Raw genomic sequence first — 24,767 nt, forward strand, 5'->3', positions numbered from 1 at the left:
GCGGTGAAGTCGCTGAGGATCATGAGGAAGTTGTGTTCGGGAAGCGTCTCCACCGTCTCTCTGAGCTTGTCGTAGAAGGCCTTTTTCTTGCTGTCCTCGCTCACGTTGGTGGGAGCGTAGGACACTATAACTGTCAGGATTGGCTTACTTTTGAAGGAAGCTGTGATGATAATCAGTGTCACGCCAATCAGTGTCCTCTGAGCTGCCTGGTTCAGCTAATTCCAACCCCTCCGGTAGCTGCTTGAGCCTCATTCCTCCAGGCCGATGCAGTGATCATGTACCGGTCAAGCACTTTGCTGGTCTTCAAAGTTGTGAGCATGCCATCCTCATGGACAATCCGGTGCTCCTGGATGCCGCAGATGGCAATACCCTGTTCCTTCATGCTCTGTGCCGGCTCACATCCCGGATGGTTTGGACGTTCATCGTAGCAAGGATGAGGTTCCGCTTGCACTTGAGCAATTTCGCCTTAGGTCCCAGAGTGCACACTTCAGCCGCTCCCCTCCTCAGTAGGTTTGAAGGAGCGTCTTCATCAGGCTCGACCAGCCGGCGTGCACCGGTTCCTGCGGCTGGCGTCCTGCTGACTCCGGCAGCTGGCAGTATAGGATTTGTGTCCGAGTTCATCATCATAAAAGCCTTTCAGTAGTGGAAATAGAGCATCAGGCGGTCGCCGCTCTTACCTGAGCCGTCCTGCAGGACGCAGAGGAGGAACCTGTAGCCAGTGTAGTGACATTCTACTGACCCGCCTGGCAGCGGGGAAACTGGATGCAGTTTAACGTCTTACCCAGGACCCTGTCTGCGGTCAGTCTGTCTGTCTGAACCTGTCTGTCTCTCTACAGCCTGTCTGTCTGTCTGAAGCTGTCTGTCTCTCTGTGGTCTGTCTGAACCTGTCTGTCTGTGTGAACCTGTCTGTCTCCCTCAGGCCTGTCTCTCTGAACCTGTCTGTCTGTGTGAACCTGTCTGTCTCCCTCAGGCCTGTCTATCCGCAGCGTGTGCTGGAAGGCGGACCGGATCCTGGCGGGGACGCAGGACAGTGAGATATTCGAGGTGATGGTGAGAGACCGGGACAAACCGGTCCTGCTGATGCAGGGACACAGTGAGGGGGAGCTGTGGGCCCTGGACCTGCACCCCAAACAGGCTGTGGCTGTGACCGGGAGCGACGACCGCTCCGTCAGGTCAGCCTGTCTGTCTGTCTGCCTGTCTGCCTGTCTGTCTGTCTGCCTGTCTGTCTGTCTGTCTGTCTGACCTGTCTGTCTGTCTGTCTGTCTCTCAGGCTGTGGAGTCTTCCTGACCACACCCTGCTGGCTCGGTGTAACATGGAGGAAGCCGTCCGCAGTGTTTCCTTCAACAACGACGGATCTCAGCTGGCGCTCGGCATGAAGGACGGATCCTTCACTGTGCTGAGAGTCAGGTGCTGACAGCTGTACTGCTAATACAGCTAATACTGCTAATACAGCTAATACTGCTAACTGCTGATACTGCTATACTGCTAATACTGCTAATACAGCTAATACAGCTAATACTGCTATACTGCTAATACTGCTAATACTGCTAACTGCTTATACTGCTAATACTGCTTATACTGCTAACTGCTAATACGGCTGATACTGCTAACTGCTAATACTGCTATACTGCTAACTGCTAATACTGCTATACTGCTAATACAGCTAATACTGCTAACTGCTAATACAGCTAATACTGCTATACTGCGAATACTGCTAATACAGCTAATACTGCTATACTGCCAATACAGCTAATACTGCTAACTGCTAATACAGCTGATACTGCTAACTGCTAATACTGCTAACTGCTAATACTGCTGCTAATACAGCTAATACTGCTAACTGCTAATACAGCTAATACTGCTATACTGCTAATACAGCTAATACTGCTAACTGCTAATACTGCTATACTGCTAATACTGCTAACTGCTAATACAGCTATACTGTTACAATTATAACAATTTACAATTTCACATTTGGCAGACGCATTTATCCAAAGCGACTTACACATGTTAATACTGCTAATACTGCTATACTGCTAATACTGCTAACTGCTAATACTGCTATACTGCTAATACTGCTAACTGCTAACTGCTAATACTGCTAATACTGCTAATACAGCTAACTGCTATACTGCTAATACTGCTATACTACTAATACAACTAACCGCTAATACCGCTAATACATCTAATACTGCTAACTGCTAATACTGCTACTACTACTACTACTCCTACTACTACTACTGCTACTGCAACTGCTACTGCTACTACTACTACATGCTAACCTCTCAGTACACCAGCTGCCTCTCCACTGTAAGGGGAAACAGCTTCCTGTTGGACAAGCAGCTGAACTGTTGGAAATGTTTTAAGTATTTTCTTCCTGCTCCGTGTCAGAGGAGCTGGGTGATGGAGGTGTGTGTGTGTGCAGGGACATGATGGAGGTGTGTGTGTGTGTGCAGGGACATGACGGAGGTGTGTGTGTGTGTGCAGGGACATGACGGAGGTGTGTGTGTGTGTGCAGGGACATGACGGAGGTGGTGCACATCAAGGACAGGAAGGAGGTGATCCACGAGCTGAAGTTCTCCCCGGACGGCGCCCTCCTGGCGGTGGGGTCTAACGACGGGCTGGTGGACGTCTACGCCGTGGGACAGCGCTACAAGAAGGTGGGGGAGTGCGGCCGCTCCGCCTCCTTCATCACACACCTGGACTGGTCCGTGGACAGCCGCTTCCTGCAGACCAACGACGGGGCCGGGGACAGACTGTTCTACAGGATGCCAGGTGAGGAACCAGAGGTCACATGGTGTAAAGCAGGACTCCCTCCTCTGCTCTGTGGTAGGGAGGCGCGGATCCACATGTACGCATAAATCATCCACCCTCCACCCACCCCAACAAATTATTTTCTACGATTTACAGACCCGCCCCCGCATGGACACTTCACTCCACCTCTGTATTGTGTTTCCCTGAGCCGGTTTGTGCCAGTTTTTAAATTATGTGGAGCAGCTTGAGCTTTCTATGTGATTTCTTTATTGTGTTTGTATTGATGTCTGAGTGTTTTCTTTAACGATTTACTTTAAAGATTAGAGAGGCTGCTTTCAGTAATTAAACGTTTCCATGGTGATCTGTGCCTTTGCAATACAGTTTCATGTTTATGCTGCGGTCCTGTTTCTTTTTTGTATAATAGAAATAATAATTATTAGCGTCGACACAGCATCTCTCTTAATGGGAAGACGCACTTAATCGTTTCTGCTGTGGTGGGATCACTGCAGGTATTTAATGAACTCAGAAAAGATTTTTTTTTTTTTTTATGCGCACCCGATCACACATTACCATTATTTCTCAGTGGGATATATGTACACGTGATGCTATAGTAACATATTACACTGAAGTAGGCTGGTTTTAAATAAATAAACAATATTTTCCTCATTAATGATGTATTATTTCACCCACCCGCAACCCATCCGCTATTAATCAGAATGTTAATATTTATGACCGATCCGCCCGATCAGCAGATTAACCTCGCTGCCCACAGATATAACTAACATCACTACTCTGTGGTGATAAAGGAGTTGGATGGTCTATCTAAACATGGTGAAAGTATCAAAACTAAATCCACACAATCCATATTAGTGCAGCGAGCCTCTAAACGAGCCGTTTGGACTTCCGTAACTTTGTGGCGTCACAAAGGTTCGCTCATTATCATTTCTGTAAGAAATAACAGACTAACAAAGAGTTTTTATCAAAGCGGTTGAGCGGTTGTCGTTGTTTATTACCGGAGAGTTTTCCCTACCTGTAGCCGCCGGGCCGCGGCGTCTCACGTTTCACTCTGGAAACGGTTAGCCGATCGGAACGGAGGGGTCGTTAATATTAATGAGCCTTAAAGACACGGAGACAGAATAGATCTATTAAAAAGTTCTTATCTATTAAAAAGTTCTTAATTCTTAGTTATTTGACAGTGGCTGATGGCATAAATCATCTGGCACAACCATCAGGAGCAGTTTAGGATTCAGTATCTTGCCCAAGGACACTTCAACATGCGGACTGGAGGAGCCGGGGATCGAACCACCGACCTTCTGATCAGTGGACGACCCGCTCTGCCTCCTGAGCCACAGCCGCACACTTTAGTATATATTGTGGTGTTGCAAATGACGCTTCTCTCCTCCTCTCTCCTCTCTCCTCTCCTCTCCTCCTCTCTCCTCTCCTCTCCTCTCCTCTCTTCCTCTCCTCTCCTCCCCTCCTCTCTCTCCTCCTCTCCTCCTCTCCTCCTCTCCTCTCCTCCTCTCCTCTCCTCTCCTCTCCTCCTCTCTCCTCTCCTCTCCTCTCCTCTCCTCTCCTCTCTCCTCCTCCTCTCAGCGGGGAAGTCTCTCCCTAAGGAGGAGGTGAAGGGGATCCACTGGATGACGTGGACCGGTGTTGTGGGGTCGGAGGTGAACGGGATCTGGCCTAAATATTCCACGGTGACTGATGTGAACTCTGTGGACGCAAACTACAGCAGCGGAGTTCTGGTGACCGGAGACGACTTCGGCCTCGTGAAGCTCTTCAGGTTCCCCTGCCTGAAGAAAGGTCCGTCTGACTCAGCTCCACCCTGTCAGCCAGCATCAGACTGTTTGCACTTGAGCTTCTGGTTTGACCTGCTGTAACTCCTGTGGTCACCAAGAAGTTAGCCTTTCTTATTTTGTCCCGTCTTTTATTCTTATGTTTGTACTGTTTTTGTACTTCAGACAGTACACAGGCTGGTAGCTGTTGTATGAAAGCCAGTCACCCTAGAGGACGACGCTCTGTACTGTAATTTCAGGGATTTGGGTGATGCAGATTGGACTCTGATGTCATGTTAGAGCAACTAAACCCCAAACCCAAACCTGTGGTGAAGCCTGACATCTAATGGTGAAAAGTAGGAAACTGAACTGGCCATCTGCTATTGGCTGGTCTTTGGGGCCAGGTGACCTCCTATAGAGTACAAGAAGTGGTGACATCATCACCTGGCACTAAAGACCAGCCAATAGCAGATGGCCAGTGCAGTACCTACTTTTCACCATTGGGTGTCAGGCTTCACCACAGGTTTGGGTTTGGGGTTTAGTTGCTCTTAGATGCTGAAACAGATCAGATCTGAAAAGCAAATTGGATTTACCTGCAGACTGAACAGATCGCAGTCACTTGATATTATTTCTTTTGTAATATCTCTCAGGTGACTGTGGGATGAGATCTGAACAAAACAGGCTGTTATTTATTGTGTTTCTTGGCACTTTAGTCACAGGAGCCTGAACCCTGAGCTGAGGTCCTGCCACTAGCTGCTGCTGCACAGTCCATCTCTAATGTCTTAACCCTAAGAGATATCTGATGTGGTCCATCTGTCTGATGGAACCAAACCTCATTAATTCCTCTCTGTGCCTCATTATTCTGTTTCTGCGTCTCGTTCATCAAACAGCGGCTAAGTTTAAGAAGTACATCGGTCACTCCGCCCATGTGACCAACGTGCGCTGGTCCAGCGACCTGCAGTGGGTGATCAGCACCGGCGGCGCCGACCACGCCGTCTTCCAGTGGAGGTTCCTGCCGGAGGGCGTGATGAACGGCGTGCTGGAGCCGCTGCTGCAGGGTGAGACGCTCCGACCAATCACATCGTTTCCAACACAACGAAAAGTGTGGAAAACTAATTTGATCATTTCCAGGAAAGTTTGGGAATTGTATGAAAAGTCCAGAAAAGTATGGAAGAATTTTGTTGTTAAGCCCTGAAACAGCTAACAATTTTATATATCTGTTGATCCATCCAGTTAGTTGTAGAGTAGAATAATGTTCAGCTGTACAGTGATATGGTGGAGCTGACAGTAGTAGCACTAGTGGCAGTAACAGCAGCAGTAGTAGTACTAGAAATAATAACAGTAGCAGTAGTAGTAGTAGTACTAGTAGTAGTCACAGCAGTAATAGTATTAGTAGCAGTAGTAGTAGAGTTAATAAAAGTAGTAACAGTAGCAGTATCTTACAGCTACAAAAGATTATTTTAATGAGAAATCAAACTGTCTTCTAGTTTATGGAAATTTAGTCATCAAATCATTTGAGTTTGGTCTGAATCTATTTAGAAAAGCAGATGACATGTAGAACAGTTACACTCCATCACATGATGAAACGTGACACTGGTCATATAGAATAATGTTGAGCAGTGCAGTGATGCGGTCAGACGGTCCAGCTGCTGTCAGACCGAACATCTTCAGATCCAGATCAGAAGGCATGAAGGTCTGGAAACAGTCTTACACTTTATACTGGAGGCTGTGAAGGGAAGCTCAGCAGCTGGGAGGAGAACCTGGAGGTAGAAAACCGCAGACAGGTTTGATATTTTGGTGACAGACGTTTCATTCAGTCTGGATCTGGATCTGAAGGTTCTGTGTGTGTCTGTTTGGTTTCAGAGGGTTACGCCGACTCCAACAGCGGAGAGTCCGACTCGGACGTGTCCGACGTCCCGGAGCTCGACTCCGACATCGAACAGGAAGCTCAGACCAGCTATGAACGCCAGGTGAAGAAGACACCAGAAAACACAAAATACCAGAAAACACCAGAAAACACCAGAATATACTGGAATATACCAGAAAACACCAGAAAACACCAGAATATACCAGAACACATCAGAACACACCAGAAAACACCAGAAAACACCAGACAACACCAGACAACACCAGACAACACAAGAAAACGCCAGTAAACACCTGTAAGCACTGGTTCAATAAGCCACAGTCTGCTGGTTTAAATAATTTGTCGGTAAGTTTTCATGTCTGTCAAACAACTGCAGGATCATTAAAAAAAAAAAAGTCTCAAAATTCTAACAAGCAAACGTCCGTTCAGGAGACGAGTCGTGTTGCATTTTAAGACTTCAAGAAAAAACATTTTAATGATCCTGCTGCTGTTTGACAGCTGTGAAAAGGAAACAACAAATTATTTACACCAAAAACATTTCACACCAATTATTAGAAGACAGAAAAAAAACCCACAGAAAATGTAGATGTTTTGATTTGTCCATAGAGACAGAGCGGTCTTCTCCTGTGGCAGTTTGAAATGTCACACTGACTATTCTTATCTGTGTTATGGGAGCAGTGTCTGCTAACTCACCCGAACACATCTGCTTCTGTCCTCTTGCTGGCAGGTTAGCTGCTGCTTAGCAGCCACAGCATTGGGTTTTTCTTCAATCCAGTATTTTAAAAAGATGACATCTAGTCTGACTCTCTTCGTATAATATTCTGCTGGATTACATTACACAGAGAATTGGCAGAATGCTTAGTAAAAAAGCGGTGGATATTTTACATTTTGGCTTCTTGTTACTGGAACAAATCATGAAGGTTTTAGTAACAAATGTTGAACTCTTCCACATGTTAGATTCAAACATCCCGTCCCTCACTGACTCTGTTCAACATGTTCAACACAATGCTTTATTGTAAATCTATCAGCCAACTCTGACTGACTGAAAACAAACTGAACTGAAACCATGTGACTGAACCAGTGAGCTGGTTTGAGCTTCATGTTCCCAGACTGTTCCTCTGAACCTGAACTGTGTCCGCAGGTCTACAAGGAGGATCTGCCTCAGCTGAGGAAGAAGCTGATTGGTTCACTGAAGCGTCAGAAAGCTCCGGAGGAGGGGCTTCGCCTGCAGTTCGTCCACGGGTAACGCCTCCGCGAAATATATTATAACTATAATAACAATGAAAGATTTTCTTCTGCCCAGCAACACAGCTCTGTTATCAGTATGAGTGATTTTCAGTTAGTGTTATGTGATGTGAGGTGTGTTTACCAGGTACAACCAGAGGTGGGGACTTGAGTCACATGACTTGGACTCGAGTCAGACTTGATGCACGAAGAGAAGACTTGAGACTCTGAATTTGTATGGAATGATTGAATTTATTGAAGTTGAAACTGATTATAGAAATCAAACTCATGATGCTCTTACCAAGTTTTTATCCTATTAAAACCATATTGCATTGAAAAGTCCTAGATATTTAGTTTTCTTTGAGATATTAAATTGATACTGGACTCTTGATTTGTTCTGACTTGACTTGCTGTTCTACATTTAGACTTGAGACTTGACTTGGACTTGACTTGGTAATCTGCATTTAGACTTGAGACTTGACTTGAGACTTGTGCCTGAAGACTTGAGACTGACTTGGGACTCGAGTGAAGTTGACTTGGTCACACCACTTTCAATCTAAGTCATTTACACAAACACAAGATCTCAAGTCAAGACTTTAGAAACCTTTTCAAGTCATCAGAGTACAAGTCAGAGTCAAGTCCCAAGTCACCAGAACCCAAGTCAAGTCTCAAGTCTTCTCTTCATGCATCAAGTTGAGTCTCAAGCAATTCAAATTGTGACTCAAGTCTAAGTCATGTGACTCAATTCCAAGTCATGTGACTGGAATCCCCACCTCTGGCGTGAATGTAAATGAACTAAATACAAAAATACAACAAAGTGAACTTTCCCAGTCTGGTTCAGACAGAGAAGCAGCTGGAGGATCAGAGTCTGTTGTCCTGTGACTGAAGTGGTCCTGGTTGTGGTCTTTCTTCCTCAGGTACCGCGGCTGCGACTGCCGTAACAACCTGTTCTACAGCCAGGCGGGGGAGGTGGTGTACCACGTGGCGGCGGTGGCGGTGGTCTACAACCGCCTGCAGCACAGCCAGCGCTTCTACCTGGGACACGACGACGACATCCTCAGCCTCACCGTCCACCCGCTGAAGGACTACGTCGCCTCCGGACAGGTAGGCTCAGCCAATCAGGATCCTGATCAGGCCGACTTCAGCTCCCTGGCTCTTATGTCTTTCTCTTCACTCGCCTGTCATCCATGATCATGTGAGGGAAGACTTGTTTCATCTATACAGCTGAAACGTCGGGGTCCAGAAGTAAAAGTCCTGTTCATGTTCCTCATATGGAGTTTCATTTTTAGCCGTAAGGTTTTAACAGTGTGAGGTCGACTCGCCATGAGCATCAGCCTGTCAAACCACTAGATATGAAGAGTTTTATTCCAAAATGAGATATCCACCATTTGAAAACAAAGATCTTCGTCATCTTAAGAGAAAACAGGTATGGTTTTCTAGCATAGAATAATTTGCATTTTTTAAATATTGACTGATGAAATTTAGTATGTAGAAAGTGGATATATAGTGTTTTGGAATGAAACCCTTCATATGTTCCTGTAGAAGCCGTCAGTCAATCTGATTTCAACGTTGTTGTTAAGAACTCCTGTTTAATTTCTGAGTTCTTTGTGAAAAACTACACTACCCATAAGCCTTAGCGAGTTCCCACCAATCAGAGACGTTGCTGTTACCATGGAAACGTTACCCGCTCCAAAGTTGTGCTGGAGAAGAAACGTTAGCTGACTGGCAGCCTGGATCGAATTTTACTATCAGATATAATGAAAGTATTCCTACACACAGTGACCTCACCTTGGTGTGTGTGTGTGTGTGTGTGTGTGTGTGTGTTTGTGTGTGTGTGTGTGTGTGTGTGTGTGTGCAGGTTGGGAGGGACCCAGCGATCCATGTCTGGGACATCCAGACTCTGAAGTGTCTCTCTCTACTGAAAGGCCATCACAGCAGAGGAGTGTGTGCCTTAGAGTTCACAGGTACAGAAACTCCTGACCTCCCAGCATGCACTTCACCTCCATCTCTAAACCCTAAATCACGTCCTTCAAAATGTTGAAATGTAAAATATGTAGGAACCTCGACCTGTTTAACATGAGCTGTGTGTTCAGACATTATAACAGTGTGAGTGTTTGAGCTCTGTGAAGAGATGATCTTCGTAGCGTAACACTTCCTGTCTCCTGGTCCAGTGGACGGGAAGAGCCTCGTCTCCGTGGGAATCGATGAATGTCACTCCATCGTCATCTGGGACTGGAAGAAAGGAGAGAGGCTCGCTAAAGCAAGGTACCGACCGGACAGTCTGGCAACTTTACAACCCTGACAGTCTGGCAACTTTACAAACATGACAGTCTGTCAACTTTACAACCCTGACAGTCTGTCAACTTTACAAACATGACAGTCTGGCAACTTTACAACTCTGACCAGGTTTTCAACTTTCAACTTGTACAATGGTACATAAGCTTTAACTTCAGTCAGGGGGGTTTTACAAAACTATTCATTCAACTCATTAGCAACTAAAATCCAGATGAAAAAAGTCGGTCATTGGGCATGGGATCCAGGGGAGGAAGGACTCAAATGGAATAAAAATCATTTAGCTCAAGACATTTGGAAATGAAAATACTGTTACAAAATGAATGGAAGCAATTAAGTGTAATGAGACTTAAGAAAAATGTGGAATTAATGACCTGGAGGACATCACACTATCTGCTATCCAACATGATATCTGCTCTATTAGCAAAAGGAAAGCAGAGAGTTGAATATGGAAACAATTTGAATTTAATTGACAAAGTGGAACATTTTCCTTAAATATGACTTGATGGACTTGAGGTGAAGTGATTGCAGGGATGAGATTTTACATGATTGTATGATTTAAAGTTCTAGGTTTTTATGCAATAAAAGGACGGCCATTACACGATGAATTACATAGACTTCTATAAAACCTCAACTCTCCCCTTAAAGTGAAAGAACTGTTTTATCAACGAATCACATTCTGCCAAACATTTAGAATAGTATAGAAAAATATGCCTACATAACGATGTGTTTGACCGAGGTCTTCCTCTGTCTGCAGGGGCCATAAAGACAAGATCTTTGTGGTGAAGAGCAACCCGTTCCGGATGGACAAACTGGTCTCTGTGGGCATGAAGCACATCAAGTTCTGGCAACACTCAGGTAAAACAAACTCCACCACCCACCACCCACCATCCACCACCCACCATCCTCTCCACCCACCATCCACCACCCACCACCCACCATCCTCTCCACCCACCATCCACCACCCACCATCCACCATCCTCTCCACCCTGAACCACAGCTGCCATGTCTTCCTCCTTCACCTGCTCTGAAAATGCCCCTGTCTTGTTTAAAAAGAAACATTTCCTCTTTTGTTTCTTTCCCTTCACTTCTCTATCATCATGATCAGTCCAGGGGTGTGACAGGCATTCTGAAAGAAAAGATGTTTGAATTTTGAGATATATTTTAGATAAATGGAATATAATGGAAATAGTTCTGAAATATTAGTAGGGCTGAACAATTAATCGAAATTTTATCGAAATCTCAATATGGCCTACTGCAATTTTCAAATCTCAGGAGGCGCAATATTTGTTAAAGGTGAAATGTGTCAAAACAGCATTTTAAAGTAAATATTGTGGTGCTGCAGAGATGTCCTGGCCTACACATCATATTCTACAGACTGAAGAAAACATCTTTGTTTGGTACAGATCCCCGCAAAAATCACACCATAATCATTTTAATATGTTTTTCAATGAAAATGAGAATAATGATGTAAAAATGATCATTCCCTCTAATATCGCAAATCATATCGCAATTGCAATATCAGTCAAAATAATCACAATTAGATATTTTTTCAAAATCATTCAGCCCTAAATATTAGTGACAAACAGTATGTATTAAATGGGGCAAATATCGTAAGTATATCTATATTTAAAAATGATATGTGAACGGCACAAATTCTGACACTAGATCAGTACTGAGCCACAAGGTGTGAGAATACACTGCTTTTTCCATGAGAACTTTATGACATGAAAAATGCTGCATTACTGTATTGATGGCAGATGTGAACGAGACAGAATGTAGTTTATTTATTATTATTATTATTATTATTATGTTGCTTTAATGTGTACGTGTGTGTATGTATATGTGTATACAGTATGTGTATATATATGTATATGTGTGTATATGTATATATAAGTGTGTGTGTGTGTGTGTATGTGTGTATGTGTATGTATATATAAATTTGTTTTTTTATTATAGCCCTAATTTTTTGTCTGTCTGTATGTATTTGTTATAAAATCAGAAAACTCAATAAAGTACAAATCATAAAAAAAAAAAAAAATTCAAAAGGTTTGGAATTGGAATTAAATGGAACAAGGACAGGATTAGTTCTGCAGTCTTCTGTACCTCAGGAATGTAGCCAAGTTCTTGTGGAGAATTCAGATCAGTGAGGACTGGAGGACTTGATCCACCTCGCTCTGCCTCATGTTCCTCCAGCAGAGATCCAACTGGAACTGGGACACTTTGAGTCTCAGAGCTTCTGACGGTGGATGAATGATTCATCTGAAGATCAGCATTCATTCATCTCTCTGTTAATGCAGAGGATCTGAAGCCCTGTTGTCATCACTAGCTTCTCAGTGTCAACATGATGCTGACTGGTCCAGTTACAGAGATCATCTCCAGTATGATCAAGGTCATCATTCAGAGGATCCCGTCTGTAAATCTGCTCTCATTTAGTTACACAGAGACTTAGTTTCCCTCCTGTTCTTTAAAAAGTACCAGAATTTGTTTTTGTGCCATGGCTGATTTTGTAAGAATATGTGTCAAATAAGAACCAAACTAAGTATAGGAATTTGTCACGGTGGCAGCATGAGGTCCAGCAGGCTCCTCAGGCTCCTGGACAGTCAGAGTTTTCCAGCTTGCGTTAAAGAAAGCGTTTTCCTTCCCAGGTGGCGGCCTGACGTTCAAGAGGGGGATCTTCGGGAACCTGGGCCGGCAGGAGACCATGATGTCGGCGTGTTACGGTCGCTCAGAGGAAATGGTTTTCTCCGGAGCCACCAACGGAGACGTCTACATCTGGAGAGACACCACGCTCATCAAGACCATCAAGGCCCACGACGGCCCCGTGTTCGCCATGTGCTCCCTGGACAAGGTGCACCTGCTGCTGGGGACGGGAGGGGCGGGGCTTATTAAATAATAATCATGATGATAATAATAATAATAAGATGAAGAAGAAGAACACCTAGATTTGTGTAATGCTTTTCTTCACAAAGTTACAAAGTGCAGTAAAAGTAATGGAACAAAACAAACATATTTATTTATTTTTTTTAATTTACTTAACAAAAATAAGAATACAACACAAAACACACAGAAATGACAGAAAAAAAACAGAAACATGTAGAGACATCAGAAAAGAGAAGAAAAATACTGTAAACATAACAAATGTAAAACAAAGTATATTAACTAGACAGAATGGAGATCACAGCCCAGTTATGAAGAAAAAAGGTAGAGAAAGTCTAACTGATATAAACAAATGCAGGTATAGTCATATAAGCTTATACATAAATAAAACATAAAGTTACATAGTTACATAAAAGAACAGAACATAATAAAGTATTATACACTCCATTTACAGTTTTATAAATAAAGCCAATACACAAGGCAAAAAAAAACAAAAATGTGAAAAACAGGAAAAGAAGAATAAAAAACAGGACTTATCAAAGCTCAAAGTCCCATGCCTTTATAACTGGTAGTTTTTCCCATTTACCAGTAAAAGCAAGTCCCTTACCTTTCCCTCTCATCAGTAGCCTTTCCAACAAATAGTGATGTTTGAGGAAGGAAATAAATGGAAGCCAATGATAACTGTTTATTTGAAGTATTAAATATGTAAAGTTGAGACAAAACAAACATATGATAACCAATCACCTCTGCCGGCTCCGTTAAGGCTCAGAGCTCGTTAAGGCCCAGAGCTCGTTAAGGACAGAGCTCGTTAAGGACAGTACTCGTTAAGGACAGAGCTCGTTAAGGACAGTACTCGTTAAGGACAGTACTCGATAAGGACAGCACTCGTTAAAACCTGAAGTCTGTGAAGTCTGACTCTGAAAAACTCAGAAACACTGGACTTGCAGCCGAGGGAAATTAACAGACTAATTCACCCAAAAAGAAAGTTCTCCTCCCTTCATGTCAACACAGAACACAGAGAGTTAGTCTTCTGCAGAACAACAGAAGTGTTCTGCTTCTGGTTCTTCACATGTGACCTCCTCCCAGGTCTGTGTTCCCTCTGCTGCACAGACTTCAGGCTGAGCTGCTTCCTGCTGTAAATATCTGTGTTTTGGACCCACAGTCGAACAGTCGGGTTCTGAGTCATTTTATGGTCATTTTGCCCTTTTTGGAACTCTAAAGAAACAGCTCATGGACATACAAGCTTCACTGGTGTTTCTTTGTTTTTTTTTAAAGATTAATTCTTTGGCATTGTGTTTCGTTAGACAGTCACAGTAGAGAGAGACGGACAGACAGGGAGAGAGAGGGGAAGGACTGAGCCTTAAAGGAATAGTTCACCCAAAAAATGAAAATTCAGTCATTATCTCCTCTCCCCCATGCCGATGGAAAGTCAGCTGAAGTTTCTTAGTCCACAGAACAGTCCTGGAGCTTCACAGCAAAACAGCGTTGCAGCATTCTCCTAAACACAGAAGTTGCTGGGACTTGTTTTAAAAACTGTAAAAAAAAACAACCGAAAAAAACATAAATTGACTTTGAGCTCAACGGCTACAGTGAAGTTTTCGGCTAAAAAAAGGGTGTAAATGACGTCTTTTCAAGTCAATTTGGGATCTTCCGGAGACTTGGATTACGCGGACGAGCTGTATGGAGCCATTTTATGTTTTTTTTTTGTTGTATTTTTACATTTTTAAAACAAGTCCCCAGCAACTTCTGTTGTTTAGGAGAATGCTGCAACGCTGTTTTGCTGTGAAGCTCCAGGACTGTCTGTGGACTAAGAAACTTCAGCTGACTTTCCATCGGCATGGGGGAGAGGAGATAATGGGGTGAACTATGCCTTTAATGTTACCAGTGGAGGTCCCGGGACAACCCCCCCCCCTCTCCGCTGCTTCAGATGACATCAGCTGATCTGTGTTGTGTCCTGCAGGGCTTTGTGACGGGGGGGAAGGACGGCGTGGTGGAGCTGTGGGACGACATGTTCGAACGCTGCCTGAAGAGCTACGCCATCAAGAGGGCCGCGCTCTCCCCCTCCTCTAAAGGTCCGCCTTCTTCTTCTGCACCTGATATTTAGAGCGAATGAAACTTTAATCATCGCTGTGGGAGATCGTTTTGGTCTGAAAAGATTAACATATTTTTACTGTAAGAATTTAGGTTAATGCTTTATTTTCCAGGTCCATAATTTTGTAATAATTTCCTAGAAAGGAACTGTTAGTTTCTTAGGAAGTCTATTTTTCAGATTTCTCTCATGAAATACTGAACAGTTTTCAGCGTCTCGTCAAATGAAACGAGCTCAAAAAGGAAAATCATAGTTTGTTTGACCTGTCCACCGCTCTGTGTCTCTGTGATCCGCTGCTCAGGTCTGCTGCTGGAGGACAACCCGTCCATCCGGGCCATCACTCTGGGACACGGACACATCCTGGTCGGGACCAAGAACGGAGAGATTCTGGAGATCGATAAGAGCGGACCGATGACACTGTTGGTTCAGGTGAGAAAGAGAGAGAGAGAGAGAGAGAGAGAGAGAGAGAGAGAGAGAGAGAGACAGAGAGAGAGAGTCAGAGAGAGAGAGAGAGAGAGAGAGAGACAGAGAGAGAGAGAGACAGAGAGAGAGAGAGAGAGTCAGAGACAGAGAGAGAGAGTCAGAGAGAGAGAGAGAGAGAGAGAGAGACAGAGAGAGAGAGAGACAGAGAGAGAGAGAGAGAGACAGAGAGAGAGAGAGAGAGAGAGACAGAGAGAGAGAGAGAGAGAGAGAGACAGAGAGAGAGAGAGAGAGAGAGAGAGAGAGAGTCAGAGAGAGAGAGAGAGAGAGAGAGAGAGAGAGAGAGAAGAGAGAGAGAGAGAGAGAGAGAGAGAGAGAGACAGAGAGAGAGAGAGAGAGAGACAGAGAGAGAGAGAGAGAGAGACAGAGAGAGAGAGAGTAGAAGAGAGAGAGAGAGAGAGAGAGAGAGAGAGAGAGAGAGAACAGAGAGAGAGAGACTCGTCTACCTTCCTCTCCTCCCTACCCCTCTTCCTCCTCTACCTGTACTACTGTGTATGTGTGTGTGTGTGTATGTGTGTGTGTGTGTGTGTGTGTGTGTGTGTGTGTGTGTGTGTGTGTGTGTGTGTGTGTGTGTGTGTGTGTGTGTGTGTGTGTGTGTGTGTGTGGTGTGCAGGGTCACATGGAGGGGGAGGTGTGGGGTCTGGCGGCTCACCCCTTGCTCCCGGTCTGCGCCACCGTCAGCGACGATAAAACTCTGCGGATCTGGGAGCTTTCAGCCAATCACCGCATGGTGGCTGTCCGCAAGCTGAAGAGAGGTGAGGCACAGTGACATCACAGTGACATCACAGTGACATCACACAGGACGTTTTCACCTTGTTACATCATTTTCCATATCATAACATACAATTGTCTAACAATAAATGCCCCAAAAAATTACAAACTTTTTATTTCCTTGTGTTTTTGTATCTAAATCTCATTACTTTTACTTCCTGGAAAACAGCGTCTCTTTAATTTGGGTGACATCACAGGTCCAGCCAATAAAACATCACCGATTGTTCCCAACATCCTGTTTCAACAGGAAATACGTCAAGTTATGGAAGCAAGATCCCAATGTGGTTTCACTGTGACTTTAGTCCAGGTTCCTGCAGTAATCTGTCTGCAAAGTCTGGAAAATGAATTTTTCTAGGTGTTGAAAAGTTTGGAATTTGCACAAAAGGAGTGAAAAAATATGGAAACATGTTGAATGTTGACTGACATGATGAGATGAGAAAACTCTGCAGTCAGTGAAGAATCCATCACATCTGTTGCTGTGAAGAATAATGTTCAGCATCAGACTGACAGACTGAACAACCTGAACAACCTGAACAACCTGAACAAATTGAACAAACTGAACAAACTGAACAAACTAAACAAATTGAACAAACTAAACAAATTGAACAAATTGAACAAACTAAACAAATTGAACAAATTGAACAAACTGAACAAACTAAACAAATTGAACAAACTAAACAAATTGAACAAATTGAACAAAATTGAACAAACTAAACAAATTGAACAAATTGAACAAACTGAACAAACTAAACAAATTGAACAAACTAAACAAATTGAACAAACTAACAAACTGAACAAACTAAACAAATTGAACAAACTGAACAAATTGAACAAACTAAACAAACTAAACAAACTGAACAAATTGACCAAACAATTTGACCAAACAATTTTTCAAACAAATTGAACAAACTGAAGAAACTAAACAAATTGAACAAACTGAACAAATTGAACAAACTAAACAAATTGAACAAACTGAACAAATTGAACAAATTGAACAAATTGAACAAACTAAACAAATTGAACAAACTAAACAAATTGAACAAACTGAACAAACTAAACAAATTGAACAAACTAAACAAATTGAACAAACTAAACAAATTGAACAAACTAACAAACTGAACAAACTAAACAAATTGAACAAACTAAACAAATTGAACAAACTAACAAACTGAACAAACTAAACGAATTGAACAAACTAACAAACTGAACAAACTAAACGAATTGAACAAACTGAACAAATTGAACAAACTAAACAAACTAAACAAACTGAACAAATAAACCAAACAATTTGACCAAACAATTTTTCAAACAAATTGAACAAACTGAACGAACTAAACAAATTGAACAAACTGAACAAACTGAACAAATTGAACAAACTAAACAAATTGAACAAACTGAACAAATTGAACAAACTAAATAAATTTAACAAACTGAACAAATTGAACAAATTGAACAAACTGAACAAATTGAACAAACTAAACAAATTGAACAAACTAAACAAACTGACCAAACTGAACAAATTTAACAAACTGAACAAATTGAACTAAACAAACTAAACAAACTGAACAAACTGAACAAATTGAACTAAACAAATTGAACAAACTGAACAAATTGAACAAACTAAACAAATTGAACAAACTGAACAAATTGAACAACTGAACAAATTGACCAAACAATTTGACCAAACAATTTTTCAAACAAATGAACAAACTGAACAAACTAGACAAATTTAACAAACTGAACAAATTGAACAGACTGAAAAACTGTGTGGTGTGTGTGTGTGTGTGTGTGGTGTGTGTGTGTGTGTGTGTGTGTGTGTGTGCAGGCGGTCGGTGCTGTGCGTTCTCTCCGGATGGGAAAGCTCTGGCTGTGGGTCTGAATGACGGCAGCTTCCTGGTTGTGAACGCCGACACGCTGGAGGACATGGTGACGTTCCAACACCGCAGGGAGCTCATCTCCGACATCCGCTTCTCTCAAGGTACTACTGCAGTACTACTGTACTACAGTACTACAGTACAGCAGGGAGCTCATCTCCGACATCCGCTTCTCTCAAGGTACTACTGCAGTACTACTGTACTACAGTACTACAGTACCACAGTACAGCATGGAGCTCATCTCCGACATCCGCTTCTCTCAAGGTACTACTGCAGTACTACTGCAGTACTACTACAGTTGAATATTCTCACAGCACTGAAAGCGTAGTGAGTTTTGAGGAAGTTAGAAATATTTGATCTTTCAGCAGAACAGTCCTGTGCTTTAAACTAGTTTACAGTCAGTCTCCTAGCAACAGCTGGAGCCACGCCCAGGACTTCCCACAATGCATCTGCTAGCTAAAAAAGAGAAGCGTGGTGAACTAGGGGGTTAAAGGGTTAATGCTCAAGATTGTTGTTTCTCTTGACGTTGCCGACAGCTTTACTGTCGAGTCACATGTGACCGGACTGAAGCTTCTGGTAATCTTCCTTTGTGACTCCAGTGTGAACAAAAGCCTCAGATTCCCCCAGCTGGCAACAGCGCTCCAGACACACTGTGACGTAAACAAATGTAAAACGCATCACTTCCTGTGATGCTTTTTATGTTTGTCTCCATTTCTGATGCAGAGGATGTTTCCCAGGAAAAGAGTTTCCAGACTCCGGCTGTTCAGAACAGCAGATGGAGCTTCATGGAGAGAGAGAGAGAGAGAGAGAGAGAGAGAGAGACAGAGAGAGAGAGAGAGAGAGAGAGAGAGAGAGACAGAGAGAGAGAGAGAGACAGAGAGAGAGAGAGAGAGAGAGAGACAGACAGACAGAGAGAGAGAGAGAGAGAGAGAGAGAGACAGAGAGAGAGATAGAGAGAGAGACAGAGAGAGAGAGAGAGACAGAGAGAGAGATAGAGAGAGAGAGAGAGAGAGAGAGACAGAGAGAGAGAGCGACAGAGAGAGAGATAGAGAGAGAGATAGAGAGAGAGAGAGACAGAGACAGAGAGAGAGATAAAGAGAGAGAGAGAGACATGTATTCCGTCAGTTCCTCAGTCTTCTGTCTGTCTGTCCAGATGCAGGTAAATACCTGGCGGTGGCTTCCCATGATTCCTTTGTGGACATTTACAACGTCCTGACCAGCAAGAGAGTCGGCATCTGTAAAGGAGCCGGCAGCTTCATCACCCACCTGGACTGGGACAGCAGGGGTGAGAGCCCACACACACACACACACACACACACACACACACACACACACACACACACACACACACACACACACAGCTGCTGTTCAGTGTCACATGTCACTGTAGGTTTAGTAGGGTTTTATTTAGTTTTGAGTGAAACCTGCTTTTAACCTCAGAGTCTCTTACCCAGTTCAGAGTACAGCTGTAGAATAACAGAATGTTAGACTGTAATAATGAAATATAATGCTAGAAAAATAATGACTGAAGGCAAATGTGTGGTTTCTGCGGTGAGCCCGGTGTTCACAGAGCACACAGTCTGCTCCGGTTGTCCATTTTTTGCCGGTTGTCAGCTGTCAGTTGGCTTGAGTAGACTACTTCCCTAGTAACCAACTAACATAGCAACCATTAACCAATCATAGCCTCGGAACTGACTGCAGCGTTTGCGAAGGCCTCCGAGTTTCATTTTTTGAGAGGAGCGTGGAGCTCAGTGCAGATCCTCCACAGACCCCCTGAGGAGCTCCACAGACCCCCCCCCCGCAGAGCTCCACAGACCCCCTGAGGAGCTCCACAGACCCCCAGCAGAGCTCCACAGACCCCCTGAGGAGCTCCACAGCCCCCCCCCCCCCCTGCAGAGCTCCACAGACCCTCCGCAGAGCTCCACAGACCCCCAGCAGAGCTCCACAGACCCCCTGAGGAGCTCCACAGACCCCCAGCAGAGCTCCACAGACCCCCAGCGGAGCTCCACAGACCCCCCGAGGAGCTCCACAGACCCCCTGAGGAGCTCCACAGACCCCCCGAGGAGCTCCACAGACCCCATGCAGAGCTCCACAGACCCCCCGCAGAGCTCCACAGACCCCCAGCGGAGCTCCACAGACCCCCCGAGGAGCTCCACAGACCCCCCGCAGAGCTCCACAGACCCCCCGCAGAGCTCCACAGACCCCCTGCAGAGCTCCACACTCACCTCTCAGACCCTCCCTCCACACCGGCACACCGCAGAAACCAGACATTTGCCTTAAATCAACATCACAAGCAACCAATCACACAGCTCCACTCACTGCAGTCATGTCAACAGCAGGATGAGTATGAAGGTATTACTGGAGCAAAACAACTGAGCACCTGTGACAGTGGAATTTGTAGTTACATGTGTATCAGTAAATTTGAAGTCACAGAGAAAAATGCTTTAGGAGTTGCAAACTTAACAAATCCTATTTGTGCAATGTGCAATCTTGTAGAATTGGGTTTCTGCTCCTGTAACTGTTGTGTTGTGTTTGTGGGAGAGAAAACAATTCTACAAGTTTGCAACTCCTAAAGCATTTTTCTCTGTGACTTCAAATTTACTGATACACATGTGAGTATTTTATACAACTCCAAATTCCACTGTCACAGGTGCTCAGTTGTCCAATAACACCTCCAGAGATGAGCTTCATGTCTTAGATCAGCAGTGTTAGAAGACAGCAGCTGAGCTCCACTCATATGGATTATAGTGTTATAGAGGGACGGGCTCCAGAAATGAAAATAATGTTTAAAAGACCTGAAGATCTGTTTCTGTCTCAGCTGCAACCATTTCAAGAGTTATTTTGATTTGCATATACAGTAATTAATATATTTGCATATTTTGCCGAGTGGAGTCCAGCTGGTAAATGGTTTGTTGTTCTCTGCTGTCCCACCAGGGAAGCTGCTGCAGGTGAACACCGGAGCCAAAGAGCAGCTGTTCTTCGAAGCTCCGAGAGGAAGGAAACAAAACATCAACGTGTCCGAGGTGCGAGACCCGAACCAGGAGGCTTACAGTCCAGATCCACAAGAGAAGGGACTGGAGCATGTAGACTAGACGCTCAAGACCTTATTCACACGGCGGATTAGGGCCACATGTGAATACATTTTTGTATTTTTGCACATCAATTTTTGTGAGATTTCTCAGAACCCAAATAAATTTTGCACATGTGGCCTTAACCCAACTCTAACCCTCTGGTAGCTTAATGGGCCAAATATATTAAAATGTGAACAGATTTCCTCTGGACTCTTCAGATCCAGTTTCACACCTGAGGGTTCAAAATGGCCGCCGTGTGAATAAAGTCAGAACTGGACTGATGAGCAACAAACTGATGCAGGACGAGTGTGTCGTGTTTTAAAGTTTTCAGACTGACACACTGAGATCATTTAGTCATGAACTGTCACCAGTCCAGCAGATAGTGTTGTGATGGGAATCTGCACATGTGTAAAAGTCTGTGTGTGTGTGTGTGTGTGTGTGTGTGTGTAGTTTGAGAAGGTGGACTGGGCCAGCTGGACCTCGGTTCTCGGTCCGACCTGTGAGGGAATCTGGCCTACGCTCAGCTTCGTCAACGCCGCCTCGCTCACTAAAGACCGGAAGCTTCTCGCCACCGGAGACGACTTCGGCTTCCTGAAGCTGTTCAGCTATCCGTCCCAGGTGAGACAGAGCGTCCCGGGTGAGACAGAGCGTCCCGAGTGAGACAGAGTGTCCCGGGTGAGACAGAGCGTCCCGGGTGAGACAGAGCGTCCCGGGTGAGACAGAGCGTCCCGGGTGAGACAGAGCGTCCCGCTGAGCCTCTGTCTCTGTCCTGAGGGGACAGAGGCTCTAAAAGATGCTCTGAGTTGGCTTCTGACTGCAGTCTGCTTCCCAGAGGTGGGGACTCAAGTCACATGACCTGGACTCAAGTCACATGACCTGGACTCAAGTCACATGACCTGGACTCAAGTCACATGACCTGGACTCAAGTCACAGTTTTAAAAGCTTGAGACTTGACTTGATGCATGAAGAGAAGACCTGAGACTGGACTTGACTTGGGTTCTGGTGACTTGGGACTTGACTCTGACTTGTACTCTGATGACTTGAAAAGGTTTCTAAAGTCTTGACTTGAGATCTTGTGTTTGTGTAAATGACTTAGATTGAAAGTGATGAGATTTGTTCCAGCAGACGACTGAATTTAAATTCTGTTTTCTGAATTTGTATGGAATGATTGAATTTATTGAAGTTGAAACTGATTATAGAAATCAAACTCATGATGCTCTTACCAAGTTTTTATCCTATTAAAACCATATTGCATTGAAAAGTCCTAGATATTTAGTTTTCTTTAAGATATTAAATTGATACTGGACTCTTGATTTGTTCTGACTTGACTTGCTGTTCTACATTTAGACTTGAGACTTGACTTTAATGACATGGACTTGACTTGAGACTTGTGCCTGAAGACTTGAGACTGACTTGGGACTCTAGCAGACTTGACTTGGTCTCACCTCTGCTGGTTCCAGACTCCTGAATCTCGTCCCTCCACTCTTCAGATTTTGTAGAAACAATCGAGCCAATCAGAGCCTTTGTGGGCGGGGCTAAAGTTTGAACCGTTCAACAGTTTCTCATTGGTGTTTCAGCAAAATTGATTTGTTGAATTTGAGATCTGAAAATAACATCAGAGCGGCCGGAAAACTTTATTGAATTATTAAATTTGTTTGGTGAGCAGAGACAGATAGAAAGCAGCAGATAAACACAAGAGACCATGACATACAATAAGATGGAAAATAAAGAAGTTACCCAGCAGTAAATACATTATTACATATTACAATGCAAACAGCTGTAAATATCAACAACATGCAGCAGAGAATTCCATATACAAGATATTTATTTTAGTGTTTTACCCAGAAGTCTCAGTGTGACACACAGCTGCTGCAGCCTGGACGTCTTTTAACTGGCTCAGATATTAAATGGCATAAAATTGCTCAGTGGGAACTGAAGTGTTTTACTTTTACATTTTTTATATATTTTCAGAAATTAGCAGGCGTTTGTTTTTACCTCGATTTTACTGTTTACAACGTTCAAATTAAAGAAAAAAAGTTTGATTTAATGTGTTTTCATTTTAGGCTCCAAGGCAATATGTGTATATGGTAACACTTTACAATAAGGGTCACTAAGTTAAGGGTTAGTTAATGCTTAATAAGCATAAACTAACCCTTAATTAACAGTTAACTAATGTGTAATTTACGAATGGTGTTCATGTTAACTAAGGTATTAATTTATACATTATTTAATAGTCATCTTTATAAACTATTAAATAATGTATAAATTAATACCTTAGTTAACATGAACACCATTAGTAAATTACACATTAGTTAACTGTTAGTTAAGGGTTAGTTTATGCTTATTAAGCGTTAACTAACCCTTGTGTTACCATGTACTTTTTTTTATCTTTCCACATTAAAAATATAAGATATAAATAAAAAGGTTACACCATAAGAAAAGTACTACACAGTTATTATTAGTATGACTGACTCAGAGCTTCTGATGTCACTCTGGACCCAAACCACATCTGAGCCGCACTTCCTGTAGACTAACTGACCTCTGACCTCTGACCTCTGACCTCAGGGCCAGTTCGCCAGGTTTAAGAAGTACGTGGGTCACAGCGCCAACGTGACCAACGTGCGCTGGTCCAATGACGACGCGGCGCTGCTGTCGGTGGGCGGAGCCGACACGGCGCTGATGATCTGGACCAGGGAGCCGCCGGGACACAAGGAGAGCAAGGCAGTGGACAGCGAGGAGTCAGACGACGACGCCGAGGAGGACGGAGGTGAAAGGTCACGAAAGGTCACACCCAGACACATGACCGGGGAGGTGAAAGGTCAAGGTCACACCCAGACACATGACCGGGAGGTGAAAGGTCAAGGTCACACCCAGACACATGACCGGGAGGTGAAAGGTCAAGGTCACACCCAGACACATGACCGGGGAGGTGAAAGGTCACACCCACATGACCGGGGAGGTGAAAGGTCAAGGTCACACCCAGACACATGACCAGGGAGGTGAAAGGTCAAGGTCACACCCAGACACATGACCGGGGAGGTGAAAGGTCAAGGTCACACCCAGATACATGACCGGGGAGGTGAAAGGTCAAGGTCACACCCAGACACATGACCGGGGAGGTGAAAGGTCAAGGTCACACCCAGACACATGACCGGGAGGTGAAAGGTCACGAAAGGTCACACCCAGACACATGACCGGGGAGGTGAAAGGTCAAGGTCACACCCAGACACATGACCGGGAGGTGAAAGGTCAAGGTCACACCCAGACACATGACCGGGGAGGTGAAAGGTCAAGGTCACACACAGACACATGACCGGGGAGGTGAAAGGTCAAGGTCACACCCAGACACATGACCGGGAGGTGAAAGGTCACGAAAGGTCACACCCAGACACATGACCGGGAGGTGAAAGGTCAAGGTCACACACAGACACATGACCGGGAGGTGAAAGGTCAAGGTCACACCCAGACACATGACCGGGGAGGTGAAAGGTCAAGGTCACACCCGGACACATGACCGGGGAGGTGAAAGGTCAAGGTCAAACCCAGACACATGACCGGGGAGGTGAAAGGTCAAGGTCACACCCAGACACATGACCGGGGAGGTGAAAGGTCAAGGTCACACCCAGACACATGACCGGGGAGGTGAAAGGTCAAGGTCACACCCAGACACATGACGGGGGAGGTGAAAG

At 44.2% G+C, this 24,767-nt stretch overlaps 1 protein-coding gene across 1 annotated transcript in view; it reads left to right on the forward strand.

Annotated features, from left to right (window-relative positions):
- The window catches only part of LOC139658638 (echinoderm microtubule-associated protein-like 6), a gene marked incomplete at its 3' end in the record, with an annotated part of 37,134 nt that extends 13,245 nt beyond the window's left edge, over positions 1–23,889 (forward strand). Inside the window, exons 7-26 of the mRNA XM_071536779.1 lie at positions 971–1,172; positions 1,271–1,408; positions 2,520–2,776; positions 4,349–4,558; positions 5,421–5,588; positions 6,394–6,500; positions 7,539–7,639; positions 8,539–8,725; positions 9,480–9,585; positions 9,793–9,886; positions 10,671–10,771; positions 12,562–12,764; positions 14,754–14,865; positions 15,184–15,311; positions 15,976–16,117; positions 17,959–18,111; positions 19,161–19,292; positions 20,942–21,030; positions 21,529–21,696; positions 23,644–23,889. Coding sequence (XP_071392880.1) covers positions 971–1,172; positions 1,271–1,408; positions 2,520–2,776; positions 4,349–4,558; positions 5,421–5,588; positions 6,394–6,500; positions 7,539–7,639; positions 8,539–8,725; positions 9,480–9,585; positions 9,793–9,886; positions 10,671–10,771; positions 12,562–12,764; positions 14,754–14,865; positions 15,184–15,311; positions 15,976–16,117; positions 17,959–18,111; positions 19,161–19,292; positions 20,942–21,030; positions 21,529–21,696; positions 23,644–23,889 — 3,044 coding nt within the window. The remainder of the gene's footprint in view (positions 1–970; positions 1,173–1,270; positions 1,409–2,519; positions 2,777–4,348; positions 4,559–5,420; positions 5,589–6,393; positions 6,501–7,538; positions 7,640–8,538; positions 8,726–9,479; positions 9,586–9,792; positions 9,887–10,670; positions 10,772–12,561; positions 12,765–14,753; positions 14,866–15,183; positions 15,312–15,975; positions 16,118–17,958; positions 18,112–19,160; positions 19,293–20,941; positions 21,031–21,528; positions 21,697–23,643) is intronic.
- Positions 23,890–24,767: the final 878 nt, after the last annotated feature.

The sequence above is a fragment of the Centroberyx affinis genome, unplaced genomic scaffold (genome assembly GCF_046629955.1).
Source record: "Centroberyx affinis isolate AG114_WGS23_722 - 3 ecotype Tasmania unplaced genomic scaffold, CSIRO-AGI_Caff_v1 ptg002939l_1, whole genome shotgun sequence".
NCBI classification, from domain to species: Eukaryota; Metazoa; Chordata; class Actinopteri; order Beryciformes; family Berycidae; genus Centroberyx; species Centroberyx affinis.